This window comes from Equus quagga, chromosome 1 (genome assembly GCF_021613505.1).
Source record: "Equus quagga isolate Etosha38 chromosome 1, UCLA_HA_Equagga_1.0, whole genome shotgun sequence".
In the NCBI taxonomy this organism is placed as follows: Eukaryota; Metazoa; Chordata; class Mammalia; order Perissodactyla; family Equidae; genus Equus; species Equus quagga.
The window spans coordinates 31155947-31181906 of record NC_060267.1 but is presented as its reverse complement, the minus strand read 5'-3'; the positions used below and the strand labels follow the sequence as shown (position 1 = coordinate 31181906).

General features: G+C 36.8%; 1 protein-coding gene across 1 annotated transcript in view; it reads right to left on the bottom strand.

Moving 5' to 3' along the window:
• Positions 1-305: 305 nt before the first annotated feature.
• The window catches only part of OVCH1 (ovochymase 1), an 81722-nt gene continuing 56067 nt past the window's right edge, over positions 306-25960 (bottom strand). The window contains 7 exon segments of the mRNA XM_046663607.1: positions 306-470; positions 1137-1270; positions 7698-7858; positions 9175-9442; positions 11508-11681; positions 17708-17932; positions 18769-18804. Coding sequence (XP_046519563.1) covers positions 306-470; positions 1137-1270; positions 7698-7858; positions 9175-9442; positions 11508-11681; positions 17708-17932; positions 18769-18804 — 1163 coding nt within the window.

Here is a 25960-nt window from a genome sequence, read left to right as displayed (position 1 = left end):
GAAAAAATAGTAAAAAGTGTATATGATGATATTCAAATATGAAATATTCATGGTACCCTAGGTATGAATTTAATGACATTCCAGATTGTAAATTCCCAGGAGGCATGAACCAACACTAACTTTCTGTGACTGATGTTTAATCTTGAATGTATGGACACACCAAATCCAAGCTCCTCAATGACAAGGGTTGGGGGAAGCACCACTGAGTTTTTTAGCACCGGCAAGAGATTTATTTTTCAGGTATAGTGCTGTGTATTTCCTTTCCCACTTATAAACACAGTTCCACAGTGCTGCTCTTTCAGTGATCATGCTTCTCCTCCGGTGACAGATGTGATCCAGTCCCTGTAGGCAGAAATTCTGGTGAAGACTGTTGGCGCGGTGGGATAGCAGTTACTGCTGCCCCAGCTCACGATACCGACGAGCTTGTACTGCCCGTCCCGGGTGCACTGCAGTGGTCCTCCAGAATCTCCCTGCAACCAGCAAAAAGAGAAGTTCTCCTGGCTGCATGAGTCACGGTTGACGCTAACCCCAGCCTCAGAGGATGCTCAGACAATGCCTGAGTCACTCTCTCATCTCTAATTTCTGCTCCCAGCAGCATAGGGAAGTAGGGCCACTCAGGTAGTTGGCTGATGTTACAGATCTCTGAATCAGATCAAAATCTATATTTTCAGAGAGAGGCTGAAAGCTACATTTAGCATAAATTCATTTAATGCTGACAATACACTTTGCCATGCAGAAGGTTTCCATCCTCTACTAAATATAAGTGATGGTTTTGAGTTATCTGAAAACGTTTTTACATTTTCAGTGCTACTAGAAGTAGGTACTTTGAGCTACCTAATTCAGCTGTGATGTTGAGCCACAAGAAATTATTTTTTTGTAGGTTGGAAACAGTTGAACAGCATCAATTTCACATAGTTTAACCGAGCATATGAATGAGTAATGCCTTTTGAGAATTGAGTCCACTTCAAGTATCAAATTAGCAATCGCAGTACATCAATTTAGCAAGGTGCTTCTTCTTCTCACTTTTCATTTTAAAACTACCATACATTTATACCTCGTTATGGTCAGCAAGCACCCATTCATGAGACACACCGAGAAGAAAACTCCTGTACTCATCCATGCCGTCCTTGAATTACCATGCATGAGGATGATCCTGCAGCCCCTCCACATATACTGGTGTTTTTAATATCCAGCCCCCAGTAGCTTCGACAAGATGTACTACTGATCAGTGGTACCTCTGCCTGCTGCACAATTTTAGGAAATTCATCTTCTAATAGAAAAGGCATAAAAACATATAACCTAGGCAAATGCTTTTAAAGGATAAAACAAAAATGCCCTGTATAAACAGACACCAAGGGTTCAATCCCACCCATTCTCCTCTCCTGGCACTGTAATGATGCTGTTGGGTGTTTGCCAAAAACTAATATTATTACTCCACAGTGCCTTTTATAACAGAAACAACAAAAAACTTTTTTTTTTTTTTTGAGGAAGATTAGCCCTGAGCTAACTGCTGCCCATCCTCCTCTTTTCGCTGAGGAACACTGGCCCTGCGCTAACATCCGTGCCCATCTTCCTCTACTTTATATGTGGGACACCTGGACAGCATGGCTTGTCAAGCGGTACCATGTCCACACCCGGGATCCAAACCAGCGAACCCCAGGCCACTGAAGTGGAACGTGCACACTTAACCACTGCACCACCAGGCCGGCCCCCAAAAAACATTTTATATGGATTCTTTTGCCTTTAGTACAGTCCCAAGAAGATAGAAAAATAATATCACTTTACAGAAGGAAAAAGACAAAGCTTACACCCAAATCAGCTGTTGTTACTCAAAGAATACAATCCATTTTTTACATGTTAAGTGTATACTTGATTCCATTGGTTTCATATTCTACTGGTTTCATGGTGCTTTCATTCTTTTGACTTCACTTTTGCTGAACAGACATCACGTTTAGGTGCTGACACTGTCTGGAGGCTGACAAATTGAAACTGCATTCTAACTTACTCTTTAGTTCATTGGATATTTGTAACTTGTTAACTCAGTTGTAGAAGACGGTGGAAGTGAGACCAGAGTCATGGGTTTGATCTTTATATGTATTATTTTCACATAATCTTTCTACCCATTTACCATTTATGCCAGCCTATTATTTCAGAAAAATGCCTCACATCTTTGGGGAATAGGCTCATATCTTCAAGTATGGGTTTTCCCAGTAGCAGCATCTATAGTGTTGTGAAAACAACTGTGTGTGTGAGTATGTGTGTTCACAGTGCAACTGTGGAGCAATTACATATAAAGGAGACAAACAGATATTTATTGGGTAATAAAATCACTAAATATTCTCCAACACAACTGTTTACAAGTATCAATGAACTAGAATTAATGAATATGATTGGCCTAAAACCCAAGTAGTCACCTTTAGATCTATTATGAAAAAAGACTTTTCCACTATCACTCCCATTAAAAAATGAAGAAAAAATGAAAATGAGTATACTCGGACTTCATATATATTTGGATTTTAATCTTGAAAGAGGTAGTAAATATACTCACGATGTGGTTCAGTTATTCCCCATCCAGCAGTCATACATTTGGAAAGTAAGTTTGTTTTCTCATCTTTCCTTGGCAAACAGATTGGAGATACAAATTCTCCTAATTAAAAGGATGAGAAAGGAAAAGGTAAATATCATTTATAGATTCATATTAACATTGTCTATATTGTTTGCTGTTCGGTGATAGCTTTAGAAATATCTACTTTGAACTGATAGTACCCTTTTTAACCCTGTAATTTAATAAGTATGGCTTCCAGAAGATTCTTTCTATTAATTACTCAGAAGGGATCATCCCGGTTTACATGTTACCTGTTTGCTCCAGGTATTTCCTTATCCCCTAGGACAATAGAGACACATGCCCTGCACCGAGATGTGGGGCTCCTGGTTTCTCATCATAACCATTTTTAAAAGTGCATTTGCTGGGGGCCAGCCCCGTGGCATAGTGGTTAAGTTTGCATGCTCTGCTTTGGCAGCCTGGGGTTCACAGTTTCACATCCCGGGCACAGACCTACACAGCGTTTATCAAGCCATTAGGTGGCAGCATCTCACATACAAAATAGAGGAAGATTGGCACAGATATTAGCTCAGGGACAATCTTCCTCGCAAAAAAAAAAAAAAAGCATCTGCCTTTTTGTCCATGCGCCTCCAGGACCTCGCCTTGTTGAATCTGAGATAGGTGTATTATAAAATATATTGATACATCATCCATTTAAATATTCGTATTTTTTCCTATCACTAGAATTTGTATATATATAAATATTGTGGGTTTATGTGTGTAGGTGTGTCTATATACTACACACAGACACTGAACACAGTGCTCCTGTGTTTGTTTTCCCATACTGTTTCACTTCCTTTGTATCCAGACTTTTACATACTTAAATGCTTCAGCATATCTGCTATCCCAGACCATTTATTTCAAAGATTTGTTCTCTACTTTTACTGCTCTCTCTTAATAAAATCACATAAAACTCTTTGTAACCTGTCTATTCTTTTCCTACTCATCTCTCTACACAAGTACCAGCCGGTTCCAAATCTTATGTTATGCTACTTTCACAGATAATTATTGCTCAATCATATCATTTCCTGCCAGACTTTCTTGAGCTAAGACATTTTCCCCCACCAACATGTTTTTTTACTCAGTCATTTTCCTTGTTCTAATTTTCTTCATTTACTAGATTATGGTCATATCATTCACATCATTGCATACAGACCTACCACATCATTGTTTTGAATACCACACAGTATTCAGATAATGAATGTATCAAAATTTATTAATCCCATTGGGGAACATTTAGACTATCTTAATTTCTTTCCTCTATAAGATGCATCAAGCATCCCAGAAAACACATCTGTGCATCTGTGCCAGTATTTCTGGAAAAGCAAACTGGGGAACCATGAGGCACACACTTTAGAAATTGACAGATATTTCCAAATTGCCTCTTCTGGGGAGAAAAAAAGGATGTATTGACTTGCACTCTACCCAGCCGTGTTTATAATTTTAAAGTATGTCAGGAATCTTGAAAATAGTTATGCCCTAAAGCCAGCAATTTTACTTCTAGGAAATTTATCTTAAGGAAATTCTAGACCTAAAAAAAAGTATACACAAGGATAGTCAATCCAACATTATTTAAATAAAAAAAGGAAACAATCTATTTTTATAAGAATTATAGAAAGCCACCATGTAGCCATTAAATTATATTTTAAAAGAATGTTTAATAATATGAAGCAATGCTGAGAATGATAAGTGAAAAAGCAGGATAAAATAAAACTTATAATAGGCATAACAATTATTTAAATACATACACACAGAGCAGTATAGGAAAGACAAAAAAGAAGTAGGCCCAAATGTTCACATGATGGTCATGGTGAAGTGGTGGGGATGAAACTCATAGGTGGAAAATTTACTGTCTCTAATGGGATAAAGGACATTTCTCACTGTTACTGTGAAAAGAAATGAATGGGTACAGATACAGATAAGCTACTAAATACTTAGGGGGAAGAGGATCAGAAAGTTTCATGTTGTTGTTGACATCAGGTGATGTTGAGTGGAAAGCAAGGTCCTCAGAGAACAGAAAAAGGAATAAAAGATGGAGGGTAAGTAGAGAAGGGCTGAAAAGAAGGGGGAATGTTGGTAATGACTCTTGTGGATACTGGAAGAAAGAAACATGCATGCATGCACACAAGGACTGCTGGATGGTACTGAAAATGGAAACCACAACTTTTTAAGGGCACCAAATCTCACCACTGGTCTTTTTCTAGAGCAGTGGTTCTCAACTTTGGCTGCACATTAAAATTTCCAGGGGAAGCTTATAAAATACTGCCCTAGATTTCGGAAAAGCCAGGGTACAAGACCAGCATACAGAAGTCAATGTCATTTCACATAGAATTAGAAATTAAAAACAATACTATTTGCAATCACTTTGAAGAAAATGCAATACTGAACTATTTATACACTTAGCAAAACATATACAGGATCTGTATGCTGAAAATTACAAAATTCTGGTGAAAGAAATGAGAGAAGACCTAAATAAGTACAGAGACATGTTGTGTTCGTGGACTGAAAGACTCAACATAGTAAAGATGTCAATTCTTTTTTTATAAAGATTGGCACCTGAGCTAAGAACTGTTGCCAATCTTTATTTTTTTTTCTGCTTTATCTCCCCAAATCCCCCAGCACATAGTTGTATTTCTTAGTTGTGGGTCCTTCTAGTTGTGGCACGTGGAATGCCTCCTCAACGTGGCTTAAGAAGCGGTGTCATGTCCACGCCCAGGATCCGAACCGGCGAAACCCTGGGCCGCTGCAGCGGAGTGCGGGAACTTAACCACTTGGCCACGGGGCCGGTCCCAAGATATCACTTCTTTAATGAGTGACAATGATCAATTAAACCCAAATTGATCTATAGGTTTAATGCAATTCCTAATCAAAATCACAGCAAGCGTTGTTGTAGACATAGACAAGCTTATTTTAAAATTTATCTGGAAAGGTACAGGCCTCAGAATCGCTAAAACAATTCTTGAAAAATAATACATTGGGAGGAATCACTTTCTGATATAAACCCTACTACATAGCTACAGTAATCCTGACAATATGGTATGGGAGACGGGATAGCCACAAGATCAACAGAATAGAGATCCCAGAAATAGACCCACACAAATATGCTCAGTGGATTTGGGGCAAAGGCACTAAAGCAGTTCAAAGGAGGGAAGACAGCCTTTTCAACAGAAGTTCTTGGCACAGTTGCACATCCTTAGGGGGGAAAAAAAAGAACCTTGACCTAAAGCTTAAACCTTATACAAAAATTAACTGAAAATGGGTCATGGAGTTAAATGTAAAATATATAACTTTTAGAAAAATAATAGGAAGAAATGTTCAGCATCTATGGCTAGGTGAAGAGTTCTTAGACTTGACACCAAAAGCACAATCTATAAAAGGAAAATGGAGAAATTAGACATCACTAAAACTAAAATTTTCACTTTGTGAAAGACCCTGTTAAGAACATGAAACACAAGCTACTGAATGGGAGAAAAATATTTGCACACCACATATCTGACAAAGGACCAGTATCTGGAATATTATACAGAATTCTCAAACTCCACAACAAGAAAAACAATTCAATTAGAACATAGGCAAAAGAGACATTTCACTGAAGAGGTTATAAAAAATGGTAAATAGGCACACGAAGAGATGTTCAATATTACTAGCCATTAGGGAGATTCAAATTAAAATTACAATAAGATATCACCACACACCTATCAGATTGACTGAAATAAAAGAAATAAGGACAACGGCAAATGCTAGTGAAGATGCAGAGAAACCAGATCACTCATACATTGCTGGTGGGATGTAAAAATGGAACCACCACTCTGGAAAAATAGTTTGGCAGTTTCTTATGAAACTAAATACACAACTACTGTATGACTCAGCAATTGTACTCTTGAACATTTATCCCACAGAAATGGAAACTCATTTCTGTACAATTTTGTTTACACAAAAAACCTTTACACAAATGTTCATGGGAGCTTTATTGTGATATTCAAAGCTGGAAACAACCCAGAGTTCTTCAACAGATAAATGTTAAACAAACTGTTAATAAATGATTAAACATCCATACCACGGAATACTACTCAGCAATTAAAAGGAGTGATACATGCAACAACGTGAACAAATCTTCCAGGTGTTATGCTGAGTGAAAAAAAGTCAATCCCAAAAGTTTACATACCGTATGATTCCATTTATCTGACACTCTTGAAATGACAAAATTATAGAAATAGAGAACAGATTAGTGGTTGATAGAGTTCTTGGGGAGGAGGATGGAGTGGGGAGGAGGAAGACGGGTGTTGCTATGAAAGGGCAACAGCACAGATCCCTGTGGTGATAGAAATGTTTTGTATCTTGACTGTATCAATGTCAATATCCTGCATGATGCTACCATTGGTGAAACCTGGGTAAAAAGTACATTGGTGTCTCTGTATTCTTTCCTATAATTGCATGTGATTCTACAATTAACTCAACATAAAAAGTTTAACTAAAAATAATTTGAAAAAGCAGGATAAGGAGAAAAAAAATACTGATGTCAGTTCTCCACTCCTGAGATTGTGATTAATTGGTCCAAAATGCACCCTGGCCTACAGTTTTTTGTTTTCTGTTTTAAAAGCAACTCACAGAATTATAACGCACAGCCAAGGTTAAGAAGCACTGTTCTAGATGCTCTCACTGACTCAGTTATAAAAGCACAAAAAGCAAACTTTTGATTTGCTTGGGAGTTTGTAGGATGGATGCATTGTAAGGATATAAAAAGGGAGATGAGGTTATTGGCAGAGGAACAGTTGAACAAGGATAAACACAAGAGAGAGTTGCAGGAAGGCAGGAAACTGTCCAAGAGCCCTGTGATTCCATGGAAAGGTGCGGGCGTGAACGTGGGGGCCGTCCACAGGCATTCTTTGAAGTCTTCTCTAGACATCCATCAATTCAAAACACACAAAAGTCAAATATTTATGCAGGCACTTCAGCTTTTAGAGAAAGTATCTTAGCATATAAGAAAGTTTTGAAATAATTATTTAACTTCAAAAGTACATACAGTCCTTCTAAGCAAGATGGAAGATAACTATGGCAAAGGTTCAAAATATGGAAAGAAGTTATCCATACTGACCTAGTTCAACGGGTTTTTCCAGATGCAACAGGGCTAGATCCTCATTAGGAGGAAATTGTGTGAAGCCAGGGTGAGCGTATACAGCTTTCACTGGCATCAAATCACTGTTCCTTACGTTCGAGAGGTAACTTCTTCCTATTACCAGCTTGTCTGTGACAGTGCTTGTCATAAGAAAAGGGAGTGGAGAAATAGACACCACTTTTAATGAGGCCACGATTTTTCAAAATTACTAAAAATATATTCTTTAATGTTTCTAATTTACATTAAAATCTTCATTACCTCTGATTAGAAAATGGGAATTTCTCATTAATTCAATCTTTCTGAAAAATTTTAAAGTATCTACTTTCTTGCCTTCATAACATCAAACAAAATGATTTAGTATTTCTTTGATGATTAAGATTCATGGTGCCACAAGGTAATGATTCTATGTATTATTACAATCATAATATTATATATTATACGATGTACTTACATAAGTCACTGAAAGCTATTTTGAAAGTTATAGTTACTCCCTTTTTAAATATAGTGTTTCTCAAAGAAATGGTTAGGGACTACATGCATTAAATCTGGCATGTGCATTAAAAATGCAGAATCCTGGACATAACTCATCAAATCAAAATTCAGAATTAGGATTCTAAGATTCCATTTATACCAAACTCCGCAGTTAACTTTGAACATATGAAAGTCTGAAAACCATAGTAATAAGGATGCCTTCTTGTGATTTATCTATATCTAAAGTAAGAGTTGGGGGATGGTAAAGAAAATGCATTTTTGATTCATTGAAAGTTTCTGCTCACCAAGTTATTTGAGCAGATACTTTTATTATAAAACCATTTTAGATACACTGAAAACATTCTATCTACTCATTTAGCTATGGGACATGGTGCGATGGTGTCAACTGTCTCATGACTTCTGGGAGACCAATATTAAAAACCTCAAGCTAACACTGCTCTGAGGAAGAAGTGTTCAGATATTTGCATTGAGCTCAAGATTCCCATGAAATCAAAGAAAAGTGTTTCTTTTAAACAACATTCTTCAAAATTCTTTACAACTTTAGATATTTATTTGGGGAGTGAGTATGATGATTAGACAGTCGGCAGAGTTGAGAAAGGAGGAAAGAAATCCACATTTGAGCAATCCTTGTGCTCTAGATATGGTGTTAAGAGACTCATGCAAAAATGTTAAGACATTATTATCTCCACTCTATAGATGAGGAAAGAGGAGAGAGTGTTGTTAGTTACTTATTAAATACCTAGAAGCAGGAAGCAGCTTTTAAAATTAAAAGCTATTAGTAGTGAGTGCATTCGTGAAGTACAGAAAGTTTCATCAACCTAATGTATTCATTCATTTGCAAGATGGACTGAATCAGTGGGAGCTTAAAGCTTAATGTTTCTTGTGGTGTGGGGAGAGTAGAAGGAGTCCACCCGCTGTGGGCCCTCGGACAGCTCCAGTGCCCCCTGCACCACACAGTACGTACCTAAAGTTATAGTGTGCCGCGGTTGGGACCCACTGTTTTGCAATCAGAGCACCTCCGCAGTAATGTTGTACTTGGTGCTGCAGACTGACCAGCCAGGGCCACGACATTGCAGGTGCAGCACGGCCACCAACCACCCTGGGCTCCCCAAGCTCGGCTGGCAGTACATTTGGATTTCTCTCAGACCCTTCCCTTAGAAATGGGTCAACAACTGGAATGCCACGTCTGTCTTGGGTTGGCTGTCTTCTTGTCTTGTTTCCTACTGTTACCCCTTAGAAAAGTAACAACAAAACATTAGATAGAAATACTTTTGAAAGTCTATTAAAATCTCAGGATGGAGGTGTTTATTTCTTTTGTAGGTTCAAAACTAGGATTCTTAGCAAAAGATGAGACATGTTTTCTTTCATGGCTTTCAAAATGAGCAAAAATTCAATAAAGTTAACTAAAAGATTAATACACACATATTTAGACAAATCAGAACATAAATTACTTTTTAAAAAGTAAATAAAAATATAGCACGTAATCAAGAAATTACTGGACAATGTTCTTTCTGTGCTATTATTTGTGTTATCCCAATAACATATCTAGACATATCAAAATACTTTATACTACGTGTATTCAAAAACAATGTACACATAAAGAAAAAGCATAAGGAAAATTTCTAGCAATGTGTTTACTCCATTCTCAGATTTAAAAAGAAATCCACCAGCAAATAAAAACAAGAGACTCATTTAAATATTTCCTCAAATATACAGAAAATTAAGCCTCTCCATAGCCATATAATTTGGGAATTATAAAATATGCTCATTTGTTAAGTTCTCTACTTGAGATTTCATTTTTATGCCAGAAAGCTATTTAAAACCAAAAGTTTCTAGCACAGTGGATTTGTGTTTGTTTATTCAGTACTTATATCAAAACTCATTTCTACTTTCTCTTCAGATATGTATAAAACATGGATTCCCTCCTCCTTTTAAATACATATGCCAACAAATATGCACACTCTTCAAAGTTAAGACTATCCAAGATCTTAGAAAAGAAACCTACGAAAGGTAATTATTCAAACATGTTTTTAGTGCATTAAAGTTTACTACATTACTGTGTGTGTGTGGTTTTCTTGTTTTTTGGTTTTTTTGAGGAAGATTAGCCCGAGCTAACATCTGCCACCAATTCTCCTCTTTTTGCTGAAGAAGACTGGTCCTGAGCTAACATTCATGCCCATCTTCCTCTGCATTACATGCAGGATGCCTGCCACAGTATGGCTTGCCAAGTGGTGCCATGTCTGCACCCGGGATGTGAACCGGCCAACCCCGGGCCGCCAAAGTGGAACGTGTGAACTTTGCCACACCACTGGGCTGGCCCCACTGTGTATTTTTACTGCATTTGTAATCCACGTTACACATGGTAACTCTTAGACCCTTGGGCTGTTTGTATGCATGTATAACAGACATATTTTATTAGTATTCAACTTACTTAAAAAAAAGAAATACTTAAAAAAAGAAATGAAGCAGTCTAAGTATTTTAACCACAAGATTGAAGGGTCAGTTTAGAGTTGTAGAGATGGAAAGATAAAAGCAATGGAGTGAGAAGAAGGATCAATTAGGTGAGCATCCCTTAGACAATTAGCCATCACATCTATGGGATGATGTGGTTCACTGGTCTATGATTCAAATCAAGGACTCTGCAGAGAGCCCCTTCACTCCCCGAGCTTAAGAAAGACAGAGTGACATCAAAAAGAACTTTGCACTGCAGTTGATTATTAGAATTCTTCCTAGAATTATACTCCAATTGAGAATCTCCTAATAACAGATTCATTAGGTTTTTAAATCTTAAGCACAACTAATGAAATTCTGGCTTAAAAGTAGATTGGATAAGTAGAAAAATCATTACATTTGTTTCTACTTTATACAGAGAAGTTATTATACTTTCAGCTAAAATATTCTTTTTGGGGGTCTTTATAGGAGTGGGGGTGGTTACTTAATAAAAGAGATTTGGTTACAGAGACATGGAAACCCTCTGAACTCTGTTTCAGCTTGAATGTCCCCATTGGATCTTTTAAACAGCAACTGACTGACTTCTATGGTTACCATTATTTCTTAAATAAAAATAACACACACACATACAGACACAGACATGTATACACACACACCTGGATTCACTTTATTACCTCACATGCTCCAGCTAAATTACCAAAGTCTTACGCCTTAAGGAATGGTTTGAAGTGAAGATATGTTTTTAGTATTAGAGCAGGGTGACTACTGGTGACCCTTAAACCAGTGGTCCTCAGGTTCTCCTCTAAGGTATATGTGGTACCTGCTTTATTAAATATTTTTACTTACCACTGATAGGCAGTTGGGCCCCAACATTGCTTTCTTGTGATTGCTTCTGAATCGTATCTTCCAAAATAAGTTTAAAACCTCTTTCTCCCACAGATTCATCAGTCTTAAAATTCATGGTCAGGAAAGCACCACTGGATATCAACACAAATTCTTTCTTGGAGCCACAGAAGTGAGCTGCAACACTCAATAATTAAAATACTTGTCTTGTGCTGAATGGTATTAGTGCCCTTATAAGAGAGACCCCAGCTCTCTAGCCCCTTTTTCGCCATGTCAGGATGTAACAAGAAGATGGGTATGAATCAGGAAGCAAGCCCTTACCGGACACCGAATCTTGGAGTTCTCAGCCTCCAGAACTGTGAGAAATAAATATTTGTTGTTGAAGCCACCCAGTCTATGGTATTTTTGTTGTAGCAGCCCAAACTGACTAAGACGCACAGGCTGCCCAATACAGACTAAAGATCATCCTTTCCTAATTCAGAAACACAAAAGCTCGCACAAAGGTGGTCCTGATGGTGATAAGACATTTGCTGTAATTTATGTATACATGCTGTAATTCAAATTCTCTCAAAATAAAAGAATGACATACTATCGATTTGTCTTAAAGGTAATGCTATCTCAGAAATCTGAGAAAGGACAATGGGGAATAGGGGAATAGTTAATCTCTACATCATTCGTATCCTCAAAGAATCTGGTGAACTGGATGTGATGGGGAACTTTTGGGATGCACCATGTCAAGTAAAGGGATTTGGGGTAGAGTCAAAAAACGCTCTACAAGTTTTAAAATAACGGAAGTGGGAAAATGTTACTTTGTTTTTCAAAAAGGAGATTTGGGGGTGGAGGGCGGTAGGAGACAGAAAAGAGAGGGTAGAGGACTTTCAAAGTCATCTATCAGTGAAGTAGTGTAGCTGAGTGCTTACAGGCACTGATTCTATAGCCAAACTGCTGGTTTGGACTAGCTCTGACATTTTTTAATTATGAGGCCCTGGGCAAGTTATCTAACATCTCTCTGTGCCTCAATTTTCTCATCTGTATAATCGAGATAAAAATAATAGTCACATGAAATGATATGAATTGATGTTTATAAAGTATAAGTGTTTACTAAATTAAAATAAACCTCAGCAATATTTTACAGCAAATTATAAGAAAGATGGTTTTTGAACACGTGGAGAGGGAATCAGTGGTCATGAGAAGGCAGTGTGGGATCTTTAACATGCCACATTAGATTAACCCAATTTAATTTTTTGAAAGAGCTAATTAGATGGAGGCTAGGGGCAATGAGATAAACTTAATGAATCTTGATTTCAGTGAAGCACTTAATAAAGTATCTTATAATGTCCCTGTGAACAGATATAAAATGTACGTGGATAATTATATGGCTAGGAAGTTTCACAGCTGATTAAATACCCATACAGTGTTAACCTGGAGGGAAGGTCTTAATGGTATGGAAATGGTTTTATCCTCGGTTCTGCCAAGTACAGTATTTGTATTAATGACTTAGACAGCAATACAGGTAACACATTTACAAAATGTGTAGGTTTAAGATGGGAGGCTGGATGAGAAGTAAGGGACTAGTTTAAATATAGACTCTTAGAGATCATTCAGTTCAATCTTTCATCCAACGCTGAGTTCCTTCTAAAATAACCCCGGATGTATGATTACTAGCCTTGAAGTTATGACATGAAACTTATGAGCATTTTTTCTTTTTGAACAGTTTTAATTGCTAGACTGTTCTTCCTCATGTTGAATCAAAAGGCATCAATGTAATGACTACCACATGGTAGTGCTGTGGCCAAGAATGTGTGTTTGAATCAGAGTTCTTAGGTTTGAATTTCACTCTCTCTACTTATTAGTTATGTCACTGGGGATAAGTTACTCAATCTTTTTGTGACTTGGTTTCCTTATATTTAAAATGAGGATAATGTAACCTCCCTCGTAAAATTGTTAAGAAGATTCAGAGTTATAAGTTCTTAGGACTATGCCTGAATAATGGTAAATACTCAATAACTATTACATATTAGCAGAACAAGTTTCATGCACAGCCTGAGAGCCTCTGAGAATTCCATATATATTTGAAACGAAGAATTGTGATCCTTCTGTCTTCTCTCTTTTCCAAGGTAAACATGTGCAAGTGTTCATGCCCTTCAGCATCCTGGTCATTATGCTCTAGGGATGTGTTCCAGCTTGTCAATGTGCCTTAAAGCTGTTGCTCGACCAAGGATGATATTTAATAACCAGTATGACAGGAGCAACAGTCAGATAGATTGGACACTGACTGAACGTCTGTGAGACTGAGCTAGTGAATGCCAGCTAAGTGCCAACACTTAATTTGACCATACAAGGGAACCGATTCCCTTTATCTTGTAATTCTTTACTAACACTGCTCTGAAATTTTGTAATCATTTGACACCTCTGAAGTTTTTATTTCAAACATCCCACATTCTAAATCATCACTTTCTATCTATCCAACTCTATTACTATTTCCCTGCTATAACTGTTTGACCTCCTCATGACCTTCCCGCCATTAATCCCATGAACTTTCTAAATCCATCAGCCTATAAGTGAGAGATTTTGCTGTAAAGGAAAGTTGAGAAATGGGGCAATTGCTAAATTTCTTGTCCTACTTTGTTTTCAATGATGGGTAATACTAGAACGTATTTGAAACTGATGAAAATGATAAAGGAGACTGATGATGTTGGAGTGAAGACAACTAAAGGAAATTTGTGAGAAGCTGATAACTCTCAAATTTATATCTGTAGCCCAAACTTTTCCTCTAGCTCAAGAGTTCTACCTCTAGCTATCTATTGCCAACTCAACCTGGACATATCATAGCATTAAAAATGTAACATGGCCCAAACAGGTCTCTCCCCAGCAATCTATTTTTCCCTTTAGTATTTCCCAACTCTGTAAATGCCACCACCTCCAACCTCTCACACTATAAACCTAAGAGTCATCCTTGATTTGCATGTTTAATTCCATATGCAATCCACATCCTATCAGTTCTTTCTCTGATCTGTCCACTTCACTTGCACTCCATTGTTGCCATCCTCTTGTAAGGCAACATCATTTATTGTCTGTAACAGTACTAATAGGACATTCTGCATTGATGGAACATTCTATATGAGTTCTGTCCAATATGGTAGTCACTCACTGCATATAGCAGTTGAGTGCTTAACTAATTTAAATTTAAATAACAACATGGATTGGGCAGTGTAAATGTAGATTACCACACCAGCCTCATAACTGTAGACATAAATCACCCTGTCACCCTAAAACCCACTCCCAACACAGAAGTCAGAGCAGCCTTCAAATTACTCGCTTGTCAAAAACCTTTAATGAGCTCCCCTTGGATTGGAATAAAATCCAACCTCATTACTATAGCCTGAGCTGCACAATTGGGCAAAGCCTCCATCTTCCACAACCTCACCTCATTCCAGTCTACGCTTGCTCAGTCTCCAGCCATTCTGACCTCTGACAGTTGACAGCTCCCCAAGTTACCAAGCTTTTCCCACATTCAAGGCCATTTTCTCACATTTTTCCATCAAATATTCACTAAGCGTTAGGTAGTACTCTAGACACTGGAGGTACAGCAATGAACAAGAGACTTAAGTCTTGCTCTCAGGAAATTTTCATTCTGGTGGAGGGAGACAGATTATAAACAAACAAATATATACTCTGCCAGGTCATGATAAATGCCAAAAAGAAAAGGTGGAGGGGGGTGACTTAGATCATTTGCTAGAGGGGGCCTTAGATAAGGTAACATTTGAATAGACTCCTGAATGAACTGAGGAAGTGAACTTTGAGGTCATCTTGGGGCAGAAGCAGGAATTGCTTGGTTAGTCTGAGGAAGTATCAGGAGGCCAGTGTGCCTGGTGTAGGGTGAAGGAGAGGGTGAATGGTAGGAGATGAGGTCAGACAGGTGTAGACACCTTTGCACCTGCTATCCTTGCCTTGCCTGGCTGTTTCCTTTTCATTCTTTGGGTCTCAAATGCTCCCCTTTGAAGAGGCCTTCCATGATCATCTTAACGAAAGCAGACGCCTACCCACTATTATCCATACCTCTGCAACTTATTTCCTTCAGATCACTTTTGACAATCAGTAATTATTTGATTATTATTTATTGTTAAATAATATGGTTTTCTTATTTATTGTCTATCTTCTCAAGAAGTGGTAGCGATCATTTCCGACTTATTCACTGTTGTGCCTCCAATGAGCCTAACGTGTTAGGAAATGCTCAGTAATGAATGCGTTTAACCTGTACATTTAACATGGTGTTTACAAATTACTGATGTCTTACCTTCATGGGGTAAACGGAAGAAGAAAGTCCAGATGAAATTTAATTTTGCTAATTTATTTTCATTAAAATATTGTAAAAGCATTGGAAACTGTTTGGAGGCTATGTAGGTCTGCATTTACATTCACACACATAATTAAAAACTAGCTACAAACTGGCGAATTCTACTTAGGTAAACAAAAGATTTAGTAAGACAAGATAACTAAGTCAACATGGACAATATGGTTCCATATATGGGATAGCCCTTCTGGGAGAGTAGCAATGGGGCTCCATGTGCCATAGTTTAAAAATGCTTATAGAAATTGCAGGATTCATTGAAATAAACCTACATAAGTATATAAAATTGTATAAAATAAAATTGCATAAACTAGCAGAGAAATGGTAGTTTCCTCATTTTCATATAGAATTAGATAAGCTAATTATGTAAATATGAGTAGTCTCATTAGTAATCATTTGACACCTCTGAATTTTTGATTAATCAAAATTTTAAAGAGGAATAATGTTGCCAGGTTGAAGACTACTAAAGAGCGAGAAAGAGGAAAGCAGCCCCTGACATTCAGAAACCCGTCTGGTGCTTGCTGCTAGACCATGTTTTTCTCCTGTTGGATCTAAACAATTTCACAGAACATCAACATCAGACAGGACTCTCTGAGTCTGTGATGAGGTGAGACAAAAACAAGGTCATGTGCAGCCACCAAAATACCAAACTTCTCTCTTGGCTAAAATGAGGGATCGCTGCTTCTTACCAATTGCAGTTTTATCCTTACTCAAGTCAGACCTTCCTGTGATTGAGATACTCAATCATAAAATTGCCCTACTTCCTGACAGCAACCAATCTACAGCAAAGTCCATTTCCATAGACCCTCTCCAAAATTACCCAACCAAAGCCCAAATCCTACAGTAGCTTCCTTCTAACACTCTCTTACTGAGACTCTATGGTTTTCCATGATGTGTGTTCTCCCTCTCCACAATGAGTAATAAATCTAACTTGTTGAACTACAGGTGTGTTCCAGGGGTCTTTGGCTGAAGGTCATTGATGAGAGTTAGAGTTGCAGGGTCTGATGCTATAGATGACTCATTAATCTTAAGGAAAACAAATATCTCCCTCTCCCCATACTCTAATTGCTTTAGAATCCTTGATAGGAACCAAACTCATTGATAAGAAAAAGTTAGGTAACTATGGAATTTCAAAGCAAATTGCTGAACTTATTGGTGCTATAAATCCTGGAATATCACAGAAGAGATCAAGTTCCCTGGAACAAGATAGTATCAAAAACTCTTCTTGTCCTTTGTGATAGGTGGATTGTAATAGAGTCCTGAGTGGCAGAACTGGGAGGAGATTGGAGAAGGTGATGCAAGAGTGGATTACAAAATCTCTGGACAAGTTTCCTTCTATGAGTCAGTCTCAGAACATATTGCCTAACATCCAGGCATGATAGATACTATGTGGCCAAGGAATCTTTAAAGATTATTCAAGCTAATTGGACTTCTCCTCTGTAATTTACCCTGGGTCTAAAAAGGGCCACTGTCACTATGAAGATGAAACCTGAGTAAACAAATTTTCAAAAGAGTTACCTAAAAATGCAGTTTAGAAAATGAAACCTCTTAAAACATATGACCTCTTGAGGAAAGCAAAATTAGAGTTCATCTTAATGGTAAAATGAGATAGGAATCACCGGACTAAAACCAAGAAGAGCTGGGACTGAAGGTCAATATCTAGTCAGTGTGGTCTCATCTCATGCTCATCTCACTTGGCTCAATAATACTCTGGGATTCTGATGAAGGATCTGATGGAAAACCACCAACAACAAATGATATTGTTCCTAAGGCAAATGTAGGTCACATTTTCCACACATATGCATTATATAAATGCCACTTAACGTGGGCCATTTAAGAAAGATCAGTTTACCAAGTAATCTTGATTGCTGATCTGGTCCATCATAAATATTGAAGTAATCCCATGCACAGTTCCAAGATTCTTCTGTTATAAAGTCTTTAATCACTGCCTTCATTTTATTTCCTGACATGCAATAAAAAGTCCAAGTGCAGTTCAGCATGTTGGGATAAATATTAGGGTAATTAGGAGATGTGATCTCAACAGAACGAACTGGAATCAAATCCAATACTGGACATCCTTGAGGCAAAAAGAAAAAAAAATTTAACACAATAATCAAGGAGCTGAGTTACTTCTTGAATCTAGTTTTAATGTCTACATCTAGGTCATTAAAATCTAATCTATAGTGTACTTTTATTAAATTCTGTTCCTTTGCATCCATAGTTCCGTATATATATGGACACATGGTTTAAATGACTTTTGTTTTGAAAACCTGACCACTCCCAAAAAAGACTCAAGTTCTTGACTTTAACTCACAAACTGTGAACCACTAGGTGACCCATATCTACATTTCACTGTAGTTTTGTTGCTCATATTAAATACACAATCTTATTTAGTGTTTACAATCATGAGAAATAAATTTTATCATCTTCAGTCTAGAAATGAGTGAACTAACACTTGACATTCAACAAATGTGTCCTAAGACTTTCAGGACTTCGTTAAATTTGCAAATACCACAGAAATATTTCATTTCCCCCACAAATGCAAAAAAGATAACTTCATGTTTTTTAAAATAGCTAAGGGGGTTAAAATAGCTAGGGGGATTCCCATAAACAAAACAGATGCATTTCTAACCCATTAATCAGATAAGGTGCTACGTTCTTTCTCTCTACTCCCTAATCTGTCCCAGGAATCCGCTAACCTTAAAGTTTGACACTAAGAAAATTAATACGAGTCCATATTTCACTATAAAGCAACTAGAATCAGGACACAAACATCTGAAAGTTTTTGACAGAAGTCAGAGTACATTTCTCACTAAGCCATGGTTAGCAGCAAGGGTACTCCCCACTCTATTCCCATAATGTCATGTAACCAAGCCACGTCAACTAGATTCTTTACCATCTTTATGGTCTTACCTTTATCATTAACTTTGATCTTTCCTCTCATGGAATCTAGAAAAAGAGAATATTCAGGGTCAATATATCCAATTAAATGCCTTATCTTTCTTTATTCTTCTGATTATAAAAGTGATATATGCACATTGTCAAAAATTTTGAAAATACAGAGAGTTCAAGGAAGAAAAGAAAAAGTGTCCTGTAGTCCCATTCTGTAAGTTACCAATACTCATATTTTAATGTAAATCCTGCCAAGCCTTTTCCTATGCTATATGTACATTTTTAAAACAATTGTATGTCACTTTACACCATTATAACCTATTTTCCCCCACGTTGTTTATTTTTGACAATTTTCTCATATTAAAAAATTTCTCATATTCCAAATAAATTTTAATGGTTCTATATTTTTTGTTCACATAGATATAACATAATTTCTATTGATATATTTTAATTTGTAATCTCAAGAATATCAATGATGGGGCCGGCCCTGTGGCCAAGTGGTTAAGGTCACATGCCCTGCTTTGGCAGCCCGAGGTTTTGCTGGTTCAGATCCTGGCTGGAGACCTAGCACCATTCATCAAGCCATGCTGAGGCAGTGTCCCACATGCCACAACTAGAAGGCCCATAACTAAAATATACAACTATGTACTGGAGGGCCTTGGGGAGAAGAAGGAAAAATAAAAAAATTAAAACATCTTTAAAAAAAAGAATATGAATAATGAGTCAGATCTTTAAAAAACCATACACAAGAAGTGTAAATTTATTACATTCCTGCTGTCATTGGAAAAAGTCTCACTAAAGGGTCTTCATGTTTATCTGAAAACAGAAATTGAATATGGGTAACAATAGTCTTCTGAGTTGACTCTTACTTCTACTTTAGCTCGTGGCCAGGGGGATTCCCACAAGCAAAACAGATGCATTTCTTATCCATTTCTCAGATAAGGAGCTACCTTTTTACTCTCTACTCCCTAATCTACCCCAACAAGAATGTCGTTTCCTTTACTCAAACAATTATTGAGCACCAGCTATTTGCTAGGCATGGTTGTATGATTGGGAAATAACAGCAGTGGGGCATAGTTGGTGTGACTGAGGAACAGCAAGAAGGCTGGCATGGCTGGTGTGGAGTGAGCGCTAGGGAAAATGGTAGAGGTAGTCAAGGAGGTAGCCGAGAGCTAGATCATATAGCATCTTGTAGGCCAATGTAAGGACTTTCACTAAGAGTGAGTTGGGAAAACATTGGAGGATTATAAGCAGTGGAGTAACGTGACCTGAATTAGTCACTTAAAAATGATCCCTCTGGTTGTATGAGTAAAATAAACTAAAGGAAGTCTTGCATCAGAATGTTATGGTGGAATTGTTGAGAAGTAGTTGGATTCTAAACATGTTTTGCTGAAAGGCCCCAAAATTAACTAAACCTGATGTGGAAGAAAAGCCAAGGATGACTAAGAAAATGGCTTGAGCAATTAATTAGTAAAATGGAATTGCCATCTACTGAGATGGAGAAAACCGATAGAGGAAGAATTTGGAGGCAGGAGTAGGAAATCAAGAGTTGAATTTTGGTCATGTTAAGTTTGATCTGCTAATTAGATATTCAAGTGGAAAGGGAAGCAATTGGATACATAGTGCTGGAGTTCAAAAAGAAGCTGAGACAGGAGATATACATTTGGGAGTTACCTTTCTATAGATGATATTTAAAGCTAGGGATTCAGTGAGATAACTCAGGTAAAGTATAAAAGAGAGTCAAGGACTGTGTCCTGGGACACTTCAACCTTTAGTGGTAGAGAAAATGAAGAGCAATCAGCCAAGAGACTCTGAAGGAGACCAGTGGGGTACGAGGAGAGTCAAGGGAAAGTGGTTTCCTGGAAGCCAAGACAAGTGAGATTCTGGAAGGAAAGAGAGCTCATCTGTGCCAAACACTGCTGTTAGGACTGAGAAGTGACTATGGGATCTGGACTTGTGGAGGTCATTGGCAGCTTTGGCAAGAACAAAGTCTTACGGGAATGGATTCAAGAAAAAATGAGAGTGCAAAAGGGGAGACAGTAAGTAGAAATACATTTTACGGAGTTTTGCTGTGAGAGAATAGAGAAATTAAAGTTTTCCTGGAATTCCATCCCCATCCTTTACCAAACTAGACGAAGTCCCTGTGTTTTGTATTCTCACTACACACCGTATTTTCCCTTCAAAACTTAATATAGTTATTTTCTTCACATATGTTTCTATATGATTATTTGGTTATTGACCATCTCCCACTAGACTGGAAACTTTACTAGGGCAGGGACTGTCTTGTTCATTGCTGAATCCTCAGTGCCTTAAACTAGGCCTGGCATAAGTGTAAACCATTTGTTGACAGTGTGAATAATTAAAGGCTTAACCATGATATTTTATTCCATTTTGTTTATGTTAGTCCCCTATGGTAGACTTTGACTTAGATAATTTGAACTTGATGCAAATCTCCTTAGTTATCTCCTTGCAACACTTCTCACATTACGAGACTAAATGAAATAACATTTTTTGTAGAAATAGCTCTCCAATTGTATTCCAATTAACATTTATCTTAAGGACTGGAGCAATTCTAATAACTATTCAGAATTAAACATAATTGCAAATGTTTTCTCCATGATACCTAATCTCTATAACTTGCAATAGTTCTCAGTTTTCATAATGCTATCAGTGCCCTCACCCAAACTACAGGCAAAGCATATTTTTCAATAATGTGGTTACAATAATATTTATGAACTATCCATTAAATGAGTAAAAAAAGACAACTAATTACTCTTTTTTTTCCTAAAGATCGACACCTGAGCTAATAACTGTTGTCAATCCTTTTTTTTCCTTCTTTTTTCTCCCCAAATCCCCCCAATACACAGTTGTATATTTTAGTTGTAGGGCCTTCTAGTTGTGGCATGTGGGATGCTGCCTCAACATGGCCTAATGAGTGGTGCCATGTCCACGGCCAGGATCCGAACCCTGAGCTGCAGAAGCAGAGCATGCGAACTTAACCACTCAGCCATGGGGCTGGCCCCGAGAACTAATTACTCCTTATATTAATACATTAAGGAAATTAATTTCAAAAGAGAAAAACTTCTTGAAACTTTTTTATGCTAGGGATAAAAACTTCCCACTGTATTGTTATAATATGCCAATTATCCAGAAAAATAGTCAAAATTCTTAGGTGCTATAAGAAAAAATGAAAAATTTGATCAATCTTTTGCTGTATGTTGGTTTAGTTTGAGGCCTTTACAGATTATAGAAATCATAACCTTAAACATTCACTTTTTCTTCTTCCTTAAAGCTGACAAATGAAATAAAGAATTCCAATCTGTTTACTTATTTGATAACATGTATTTACTAATAAAACACAATAAAAACAAAAACATACACAAACACATATGAAAAAAAAAGCAACAGATTTACCAGAAATGTGAAAAGAATATCTCAGAGAAAAGTCTTCCATGGGCAAACTCACATCGTATGTGAAAATCAACATCATAAGTGGACCACGAGATTTTAATGAAGGTAAATCTCCTTCACATAATTTTCCCAGCCAAAAAAAAAAAAATTCTTAGTATTCATTGAGGCAAACATTATCAAGCAAAGAGGAAAAAATCCTATTTTTGAAACCGCAAATTTATATTGTTATCTACTCTCAACAATATAAAAATGGGAAAATTAGGCAGAATAAAACTCAACTAGAATTGAGAGACAGATGTTCCAGACTTCTGAGTCTGACCACTTCCAAGGAAGGGGTTCTTAACCAACCAGGAGAGAGCATCCAGATCTTACAATGTCTGGAATACTTAGGGAGATCTTTTTAAAGCTATATATTATAAGAGAAGGTAACATGGTCTAGCTAGGTCCTTAGGGAACTAATAAACTACTCTTGCCACCAGACTGAAATAAAATAATCATGTAGAGGGAGTATATTTGAGCCTTAGCTATATATAACCTTCACTTATCCACAGCATAGCCCAAATGAAAAAGAGGCAAGCTGTAATAATGGGCATGAAAGTCATACCCATTAGCTGATCTAAGTGAAATTTTTTAGGCAATAATAGTTCTTAGAGGTCTCCTGTGACTCAGAATCCTAAGGCTAATTAGTAATGATTTTGTCCAACCTCACACTACCCCTGGATTTCTAAAGCATCTTTCCGAAGGCGATGGAGTCTAAACTCCTTCAGCGATGGTTCTCTCTCTTGTGAAGCCGACTGCTAATAGCCAGAACCATGAAGTTCTCTGTAGCTGCTGGCTTAATGGGTCTAGTTCAGCTTCTAGAACAGAACATGTTGCTTTCATCTCTTGCTTTTCACAGTTTTAATATGAGAATGTTTAATCATTCACTGGAGAAAATTTGGAGAATTTTAAAAAGTTACTCATAATCTTGCAATCTAGAAATAGCCACTTAAACATATTAGTATGTTTCCTTTTAGACCCTTATTTTAATCATATATAGCATTTTAAAAACATTAAATTACACTATGTAGTTTTTTATCCTGGTCTTCTCACTTATTAGATGTAGAATTTTCTTGTTTTATAAAAAAGTTATGTGAAAATATTTTATTTAGTGGCCACATAACATTTTATCCTATGAATTTACTATAATTTTCATAAGCAATTTCCCACTTATATTATTTTTGAATATTTTTTGGCCCTTATAAATAACACTAGCTAAATGAATACCTTGTATATAAATGTAATGCATATTTTTAATAAGTATGGCTAAAAGTAGAAACACTGAATAATAGGTTATGAATTTGTAGCTTTTGAAAAACATTTCTGTCTCCCTCCAGAAAGCATACTACATATTATACCTCAACAATAACATGAAAATATGTCACACTGCATTTTATTTACTAAGTGCAATCATTCTTCAAAATCTTTTCGTCAATTAAGTAGGTAAAATGTTTTTCTCATTTCTGTTTGAAACAGGCTAAGTAATTTTTCTCATATGTATTTATTTGTCTATGAATTGCTTGCTCAGGTCACTTACTCATTTTTCTATTAAGGTATATCTTGGAAAATTGTAATTCTGAATTGTATTTTAAAATTAATTGAACTCACTTTTTTTTTTAAGATTGGCACCTGAGCTAACAACTATTGCCAATCTTTTTTTTTTTTCCCCAAAGTCCCCCAGTACATAGTTGTGTATTTTCAGTTGTGGGTCCTTCTAGTTGTGGCATGTGGGACACTGCCTCAACGTGGCCTGACAAGCAGTGCCATGTCTGTGCCCAGGATTTGATCTGGCAAAACCCTGGGCCGCCAAAGCGGAGCATGCGAACTTATAATTGGTTAAACTCTTATTTACTGTATATTTAAAATTTTTTGTCATATTAGGGATCCTCTTAAATCTGAAAGAATACGCTTGTGCTTTATACTTGAGTCAATTAGTGGTACATTAAAAAAGTCAAAGTCAAGCATTAATTAACAGAAGGTTGATGATTCAAATCTGCTTCCCATGACAAACTATTTCTAAGCTGAACTGCTTACGACACAAGTGGGGTTCTCCTACCTGATGCGCATTAAAAAAAAAAAAAAGCCAATTATTAATGGCATCAGCTTTTGGGAAAAGAAATCAGCTTTATTGTGCGAGATTGATCTGCAGGGAGACAGAGGGCATGTGCCCTCAGCTCTGTCTCCCCGATCCAAGGCTTGGGGCAGAATTTATGGGATGAAAGGCAGGCTGGTCTGAAATGTGGAGAGAGATGATTGAAGGCAAGAAGAAGTGAGGTAATTGATGATGATCTGCACAAATGTAGTCAAGTTTCACGCCTCTTCACAGGACGAATGTTCACAAAATGGTGGTGTTACCATGATCTGAGGGTGGAGTTTTTAGCTCCTTGACATCAAAAAGATCATTTATCAAGCATCAGCACAGGCCCAGTTGAAGGGTTGGTGGCCTCAACTGGCCTGAACTGGACAAGCAGTCTCAGTTCCTGAAAAACCACTCTTAATGACTGTTAATAAGATGGGGTCAGGTGAACTGGTCCTGGAGGGCCCACGGTTACAGAACTCATCACACACAGTATTTTCTGAAACAAACATTCTAAGAAAGGTAGTTTGCTATAATGCTCATAGTTTCAGTTTCAAGTCAATCTTAGGAACTATTAAGCTTTTCACCATTACAGAAAAACGGCTCTTTTTAGTAAACAGATGGCCAGAGGATCAACTTCATTGTGACAAGAGACAAAATGAGAAGAGATTTTATTTAAATTGTAGAGTAAGTGATATGTAAATATTCATTAACCTTTCTTATCTACCAAAAGAGGCGAATGTTTAATCCAGTGCTCTGTGTTCTCTAAATCACTTGGGTTAATAGTTTGTCAGTCTCTTGGAAAATAAACAAAAAAATCAAAAGCTTTGAGGACCCTGGTTTTAACATGAAATTTAATCAAAGCTGAGTCAAAGATATTGGGGCCTGTAGATTCATTTTTTATAGATTTGAGCTTTTCTAATACTGATTTATAAACATTCTCTATGTTAATTCTCTTAAACCTTTCTCAGAGTTGTTGAAAATCCCAAGTTTGTTAGCCACTTTTTAATTTTGTTTCTGTTGAAGAAAAGTTTTTAGTTAATATAGGAATTTATTGATAATTTTCTATTGGCTTCTATTGCTTTTATATGAGAAGGTCCTTCTCCATCCACAGTTAAGATAATTACCTATTTTTTTCCCACTTTAAATGGCTTAAGAAAAATACTTAACTCTTTAACCAACTGTTCTATGATGTGATGAATATAATTTATATTTCCCCCCCGATTTGTAATGCAAATTTATCATGTACAAATGTCTTATATTTTCTGGAGTCCCTTCTGATCTATTTATTTCCACTCACGTATGTCTCTACTTGTACTGCTATTACTCTGTTTTAATTATCATTGTTTTAAAGTATGTTTTAATGTCTGATAATTTGCCTCGTCATCTGCTCATTTTTTTTCCCTAAAACATTTTCAGCTAGTTCTATTTATTTTAAGGATAAACTTTAGAGATATTATCAATTTCCTCCTCACTCTCTGAAAACAATTCCCATGGGGATTTTGCTGGGAAATACACTACATTTGTAAATTAATTTGAGGTGAGTTAATGTTAATTTTGTCTTCTAGTTTTAGGATATGGTACATTTCTCTATTCAGATCTGTGTGTGTGTAGTTTTACATTTGCATAATACATCTCATATTTCATTTAAAAGTTATTCCTAGTTATGTGGTTTTTGTTGCTAAT